The sequence below is a fragment of the Scophthalmus maximus genome, chromosome 1 (assembly GCF_022379125.1).
Source record: "Scophthalmus maximus strain ysfricsl-2021 chromosome 1, ASM2237912v1, whole genome shotgun sequence".
NCBI classification, from domain to species: Eukaryota; Metazoa; Chordata; class Actinopteri; order Pleuronectiformes; family Scophthalmidae; genus Scophthalmus; species Scophthalmus maximus.
The window spans coordinates 17850001-17858000 of NC_061515.1; the positions used below are offsets into that span (position 1 = coordinate 17850001).

An 8000-nucleotide genomic window follows, 5' to 3' on the forward strand; every position below is an offset into this window, starting at 1 on the left:
ATGTAAAAAAAATTGAGGAGGATGCATTCAACCTCGACTGCCCTTTGCCTTTAATACCCAGTGTTATTCAATTACATGGTGTGTAGGTTATTCCTAGCATATTGGAGAAGTGGTAGTAGGGGTGGACCGGTATGGCTTTTTCAGGGCCGACACCGATATCGATTATTACTGATCTAAGAGGCCGATAACAGATATTCGAAACCGATATTTGTCTGTAAAAAGTAAAAGGTATTGAAATTTAGAATAATACAAACTGTCGACACATAACTTTGTTTAAATGCCTTAATTCACATAACTTTTCGATGTGACACACAAAGTGCAGGGCGCTATCGGCAGCATTATAATGAAGTTGAACAAACAAACAAACATGGATGGGACATTGCTAAAGTCCAGAGAGTAGTTACCGCTGCTGAGCCAAAGTAGCCAAAGTAGCCAAAACCACTTGACTGTGACTATCAGATTTAGACTGAATGAAACACACATGACAGAAAGTATATGCACAATGTCGTTTTGTTGAAGTAAACGTTAAGCCGGTTTGTCTAGTTTGCGGGGACGTGCATGCTTACAGTGATAAAAATTTAAAAAAGAAGAAAGAAAAAAGTCCAATCTTAAGTGTCGTCACAGCTGAAATCATGCAGCTACACTGGATGAGTTGCAAGGAAAAATGCTTGGATGAAGTTCATACTCTCCGGTGGGTTTTGGGAGCTCAGCAAGCAGCTTGCACAGTCAATATTATGCAGGCAAGTCCTGAACTTTCACTTTCACGGAGTCAAAATCCATTTTTAAAAAAAATATAAAGAAGAAAGACATTTCTTGCAATAATTGTTTATATCAACTGACGTCAAAAAGAAATATTGTGAAACCACCTGCACAAACACACTATCACACTATGACAGAGATTATGTGCATCATTTACAGACTGTTTGTAATTTATTGCTGAGTCATTCGTGTGGCCTCAACTTTTTTTTGTTTCTGTTTTTGTTTTTTTTCCCTGTCCAGCTGTTTGAGGTGGAGAGCAGCACCTACACCTACCTGCTGGCAGACAGGGCAACCAAGGAGGCTGTACTCATTGATCCTGTCCTGGAGACCGTCGACCGGGACCTGAAGCTCATACGTGAACTGGGGCTCAATCTGACAGTGGCAGGTATCGGACGTGTGTGTGTGTGTGTGTGTGTGTGTGTGTGTGTGTGTGTGTGTGTGTGTGTGTGTGTGTGTGTGTGTGTGTGTGTGTGTGTGTGTGTGTGTGTGTGTGTGTGTGTGTGTGTGTGTGTGTGTGTGTGTGTGTGTGTGTGTGTGTGTGTGTGTGTGTGACTTATAGGGCTACGCAGTATGTATGAAATTCATTCAAAATTGCCAGACTCTTATGCTGAATCGCTGTATCTTCTTTATGTGACAGTAAACACCCACTGCCACGCGGACCACATCACGGGCACCGGGCTGATGAAGAAGCGACTGGTCGGCCTGAAGAGTGCTATCTGCAAGTTCAGTGGTGCCTCTGCAGATGTTCTCCTATCAGAGGGCGACAAGATCGCCTTTGGAAAACACGTAAGAAGGACACGTGTAGCGTATTTCCTGACATAGTAATTAATTCATACAATGCTCATTCTAGAGAATAAGACTATCTGAGATTAGATCTATCGGTGTCAAAATGTAAAGTGAAGTACTGTAAAAACGCGTTCCGACCAAAAGTAGCGTGGGAGTGTTTTGAGTTTATGCTCGTATAGTTTTGCAGGAAACCACGTGACCTTTGACAAACAAGGCCTCGCATTGCACGAGACACATCACCTGTACCACATGACACTAAAGTTCAAAAATGTTCACCAGCATTTAGGCCTGTCACGATAAGTACGTTTTCTTGCAGGATGTATTGTCCCTGAGGTTATTGCGATAAACCATATTACACCGGAATTTCCCAACTTGGGATATATAAAGTAACTATCTATCTATCTATCTATTATCGTCATTGAGCTCGCAGTATTGGCCTATTGGCCTACTGCGCATGCAAGTCCTACACGATTTATGTTCCTGCTGACAGAAATGTTATCCAAAGTTTCAAACTTGCGTTTAGGCCACAGACAAAACAAGCAATTTGAAGAGACAGTGCCTTGAGAAAAATACTAAGAAATCCATATTTTCTGACATTTTATAGAGCAAACCAGTAATTGATTAATCATACGACGAGAACAGATTGGAGGATAGAAGCAGCAACACTTGCTGGACTGTTGTTGACATTCATTCGTATGTCAACAGACACGCATGTAGACACAATAGCTGATATTGAAGTCAATAAGAAATTATTGAGTACTTATATTAATGTATCGTACGCTAAATCTATAATGTAATTATCGTGATAGGCCTACCAGCATCCTCAGTATCATGTGACAGGGTGTTTTCCAAGGATGGGGAGGACATTCGTAAGAGGTGGAACTGCCTGAAGCCTCATTCACTGAAGGAAGTTGTGTTTTTACATAAAAATCCATTAAAAAAACGCCCCTTCTTTCTCTCTTCTAATTGCACCCCCTGGTAGACTGGAGTGGAACAGCTTGTCATAGCTGTCAGTTGTTCATGTGTCCCCTGGCTTATTTGCCTGATGCGTTGAAAAATAGTTCCTGCAGGACTAAAAGTTCCATATCTTGTTTCTTGATATGAATTAGAGCCTGGCCGATAATATCAGGCGATATTAGCCTTTCACAGACAAATCGGTATTGGATGATATTTTAAAGGCCTGACCAATATTATCGGCCAACTGATTGGAGCCTTTAAATGTGCATTTATGTTTACATTTTATGTAAAATAAATGTTTGTTATAAGTTCTACTGTATGTTTTTGGTTGTATTAGTTATTTATGATAATGTTCGTGGTTAAACTAAAATATCAAGCCCTCAATTACATGTCTTTGTCATAAAGGTTTGTGAATGACATTTTAGGAATTATTGACAGATATAAAAAACAATTTATATATATCGGCCGATGTATCGGTATCGGGAATCTTGTACTCCCACATATCGATATTGGCATCGGCCCCCAAAAATTCATATCGGACGGGCTCTGATATGAACACACCCATGCATCCTGTAAATTCTGGAGCTGTTATCATTTGTAATTTTTAGTTGGAATGTCTTAGTAACCGAACTTCTGCTTGCCCTAAGTTGACTGGTGTCCTTTCCCCCTGCTAGTATCTGACGGTGAGAGAGACCCCTGGACACACGGATGGTTGTATGACGCTGGTGTTGGAGGACCAGAGCATGGCTTTCACTGGGGACACGTTGCTCATCAGAGGCTGTGGCAGGACGGACTTCCAGCAGGGTCGATTTCATACACTTTTTACTTTGTCCAAATAATCCCACATCAAATACTTAATTTTTCCTCTCACTCTGCTGTAAGCATTTATTATTGTAATATTGCTAGATGAACACAGGGGGGCAATATTGCATTAGTTTTGCAATTGTGTAATCTTTGTAAAAACCTCCTCCTCCTGATTCAGGAAGCCCTGAGATGCTCTACAAGTCTGTCCATCAGAAGATCTTCACCCTGCCCGACCAGTGCCTCGTTTACCCGGCGCACGACTACTTAGGTTGTGTTTAAAACCCACATGTCTAAATGTTTATGTCCAATCCTCGTCAAGTTTGAAATAATGACCTACCCTTATTAGTTTCATTTCACTCCTAATTTGAAAGTTTAATACAGTTTGACATAAGATTAAAAATTTTAGTCCCACAACAAGTAGTACCGAATATGAAATGCATCGCTTGTTTGCACATCTGTGATTTCCCCGCACTTTTTTGAAACTAGATTTATCTTTGCACCGATCACTGAGGTTCAACATCTGGTGAACCTGCAGTCCACAGATGTCGTATTAAGCTGTATCCCTCTCTGCGTCTCAGGTCAGACGGTGTCTACAGTCGGTGAGGAGCGGCAGTTCAACCCGCGCCTGACCAAGAGCCTGGAGGAGTTTGTGAACATCATGAATAACCTGAATCTTCGCAAGCCTGCAAAAATAGGTATCGGAAACACTTTTCCACTACAGCAGTAATACAATCCATGCGCTGTTGGTAAAACTTAATTCTTATTCCTGTGATTTCACAGCCTGACACCTCACTGAGATGATGCTTGTGGCCCCATTTCTCCTTCTGAATACAGATTTCTTTCTCCCTACGCAGAAATTGCAGTTCCTGCTAATCTGGTTTGTGGATTACATGAAGTTTGAATGATCCGCAAAGGCAAGGTTTCTAATCGAATCGTCTACATCTTATAGCTCAGTGATTGAGACTCACAGTACATAGCTGTAACCAAAAGATGGCCATATAGTTATTTGTTTTATGTATGTATATAAAAGTAAGAGATGTATATTTTAAGAGCTGTGGTAAATGATAGATGGATTGCATTTATGTAGAGCTTTTCTAGCCTTGTTGACAACTCAAATTGCTTTACAGTATGAGTAACACATCCATAATGCGCTTCAATATCTAATTCTTCCTGACCAGTGGACAAGCCGCTCAACCTCCTGGGGAGTGAAGCTACTGACATCATTGTGATCAAACGCACAACCTTAAGTTTAGTTTTAACTGTTAAAACGAGTGCTAAGAATTTGTGTATGAGGAAGAACCACTATTAAATTCATTTTGCATTCCGATTCGATACTTAATGTGAGTTTTGTCTTTATTTAGCTGTTTGGGGAAGAATTTTTACAAGAAGGAACGCTCAGACAGGAATGTTCCATTCAAGGTTTGGTTTAGTATTCATGAATGCTGAAGTGGGACAATTGAGCTCTTCCACATGGCCTTTTTCACTGATTCCGGACTCCTACAGCCAAGGCCTCACACACACACACACACACAATACACACCAACCACCAGCCAGGCGGCTGCTCGCCATGGCCTTTTTGCATAGCAGGAAAATGAAACGTTGCCATTTGCATTCACAATCACCGAGGGCCAAGTTTCCATTGCAGAAGTAGAAAACATGTCATGACCACGTGTTTGTGCTCTCGACTCTCATCTGCCGTCTCACATGTATAATAAAAATAAAGGGTATCTTTTGAAATGTGTATCATTATCTCTGTAAACCTGTGGAAAAAAAGGTGCATCCATCCCAAGTACCAACACAGTAAAATCTGCTTCCAGATTTCCAAATTTCCTGTGTGTGCTGTTCTCCGCTGGCGTTCATCACCTCCTCAGCCAGTAGGACAGGTCTGTCTGGGAGTGTTGGCCCTCTGACTCAGCCACATGCCTTCACCAGAGAAACTTGCAACATGTGACGGTGCATGAGTGTGTGAATGATGAGCCCTCGAGGGCAACGGACAAAATGTACCTCCTGAGATGTTTTTAAACTGATCATCCTACAATTTTCACTCTTTTACCGTGACTTGAAGCAGCACTCAACCAATTGTGCACGGGGGGCGTTCAGTTTAATTGTGCGGAGTAAAAACTAGTACAATGTCTTCCGTGGCTAAACAGAGAGCTCTCTAAAGTATCTAAAGATACCTTCGATGCGAAGGCTACAAATAAAAATGTGGTGTTGTGGAAATATTACCAGCTGGTGAGGGTCTTTAACAAAAGAAAAGAAAAATGTAGCATCCAGCTGTTTGGTTTGACCCATACTACAAACATCACAAGTCAGGATATAACCCACATTTCTGGATGTGCAGTATTACACTGCTAGAATACCACTTGAACTTTAAAACCATTGCAGGACACCAACATGCTCCACAGCAGCTTTTACCAATGAAATTCCACTATGTGCATAATTAAGAGGGACATTAATCTACAAATCAATTACAATTTTTTTTTCAGGTCTTTTTGTAGTAACAGTCTTAACATGAGGTTAAAGATACAATTACGTGGTCACTGCCATAACAACAGGTCTGTTTCCTCCATCCATGACATTTAAACTGCTTTCAGACACACACTGAAAATCCAGACATTTTTTTCCCAGAACTCTTCCGGAGAGGGGCTTGTATGTGAGAACGCGAATGAATGTACACAAATGACGCGTCTGACTTATTCCAGGAACATTTCCTGTGCCAGCCAACTGGTTGGAATTTCCGGGAAAATGTCTTGAGTGAGCCCATTTCAGAATAGAGCGGGAAAAAACTCAGGAAGACTCGCCCCTCGCCTGAATGTTCCGTAAATGTTCCTTCTGTTGTGAACGCGTCTGACCCAAGCAATCTCCTGCCGCGTTCTTCATTCGTGAAAGACAATCGCCTTAAAAAAACAACTTGTGGGACCTATTTATTTTTTTAGAGCAGCAACCCCTAACCATGTGTTACCTTGCATAAGAAGGAACATGTGTTTTACACTGAGGTAAACGGATCTCAAGAGTATTTAGTGAAAGTGGAGGGATCTCGTGGTAAAAGAAAAAGTTGGATGTCTTTGAATAAAAGACCCATATTATCCTTAACTAACTTACTGTGCACGTCATGTGAAACATCTCCTTTCAGCTTCCCCCTCGCCATTGTCATCTGGATGGGTCATTACATTGGGTATCTTTGTGGAACGCCTGCTTGGGTTTTCACCCCCTCAAAAGATGACACACAGAAACGCTGTTATTATAGAGGAGGAATAATGCAAAGTGTGGAAGAAAAGGCTGTGTGTTGGAGGGTGTCGGCTGGTCATGTGCAAGTTAATACTGTTGGCCTCCCACAAAAACGTACCTAACATCTCCCAGCTGTCTGTGTCAGCATTCGAGAGAAACAACATCATTGGTCAACCCCTTCTGCCTCGCCGTGCACTCGCTGACAGACACCTGCATTGTGTCTCATTCCAAACAGAAGGTGTGTCTGTGTGTGTGTGAGCTCCATTAAGCTGAAGATATGTTGCCTCATACAGAGGCGCACGGCCGTTTCCACGAGAACTGGCCCTATTCTCTGGATCCTGTGGTTGCAAAGGTGCCAGCTGTCCTTCGCCGAAGTCTGCGTGGCCCCGTCTGCCAGCCCTCTTTCAGGAGCTCTCTCCCTCTGCCCACTTGCACTGCGCCGCCACGAAAACCTGCTGCCCATTCTCTCGCACCGGCCACATGTCAGCGGAAGGAAATCTATGACACCATCGGCTCATTCAGAAAAGGGGCTGTTAAAGAGGCCCGTCAGGGCGATGACGCCCTCGGAGTGAAGAACAGGATTTTTGCCTAACAGACCCTAAAGAAAATACTCCTATAGAGACTTTAGGTGTATTGTAAGTGTAACTCACTACTGTATCCACTCCCCAGTAGTGATTTCAGAGTGGTGTTACACCTCCTATGATGTCAATGACAAGTGAAGTGCCGTGTTTGTATTCTTGAATATCTCAAGAGTAAAGCTGCAACAGTTAATCGATTAGTAATCGACTACTACATTAATCACCAACTATTTTGGTAATAGATTAAGTATTTTTTATTGGCAAAAAAAAGGGAAAATTATCTAATTTCAGCTTCTTAAATGTGAATACTTTCTGGTTTCTCTGCTCCTCTGTGACGGTAAACGAAACATTTTTGGTGTGTGGACGAAAAAAAACGTCGTGTTGGGGTTTGAGAAACACGTTCGACACTTTTCACCATTTTTTGACATTTCATGGACCAAACAACACCTGCGAGAAAATAATTGACAGATTCATCGATAATGAAAATGATCGATAATGAAAATAAATGTTAGTTGCAGGCCTACTCAAGAGTATCGGTCACATTTCTGCAGGGCCTCGCGGTGCTGTGGTACTCAGTGGTAAGTTTACAGTGACTGTGTAATACTCTATGGTATTTTAATCTCTTGTGTGTGTACATATTACTCTCAGTCATCCAGGTCATGGGATTTCTAACAGTAGCCTCTCACTGCCTCATTGATTACCTAATTGTGTATGTTATGATATCTATGTCAGCACTCTGTTATACTATAGAGACATTTGGTGAGTATTTTTTATTATTATTCTATAATAACAATGGAGCACTTTGTTGTTTGGTTAATCTTTATTGCTATCATCATGATTTTCCTTTAGGGACATAAATGTACAGTATTTACTTTACAACACTCTGCC

General features: G+C 41.6%; 1 protein-coding gene across 4 annotated transcripts in view; it reads left to right on the top strand.

Annotated features, from left to right (window-relative positions):
* Positions 1-4638, top strand: part of ethe1 (ETHE1 persulfide dioxygenase) — a 6019-nt gene extending 1381 nt beyond the window's left edge. Inside the window, exons 2-8 of one of the 4 annotated variants that reach the window (XM_035635301.2) lie at positions 1000-1144; positions 1397-1545; positions 3177-3306; positions 3485-3574; positions 3885-4001; positions 4141-4220; positions 4485-4638. In XM_035635301.2, coding sequence (XP_035491194.1) covers positions 1000-1144; positions 1397-1545; positions 3177-3306; positions 3485-3574; positions 3885-4001; positions 4141-4211 — 702 coding nt within the window. In that variant the 3' untranslated portion in view covers positions 4212-4220; positions 4485-4638. Of the gene's footprint in view, positions 1-999; positions 1145-1396; positions 1546-3176; positions 3307-3484; positions 3575-3884; positions 4002-4086 lie in introns of all 4 variants that reach the window. The other 3 variants (XM_035635317.2, XM_035635325.2, XM_035635308.2) reach the window with 3 other exon arrangements.
* The last annotated feature ends 3362 nt before the right edge of the window (positions 4639-8000 follow it).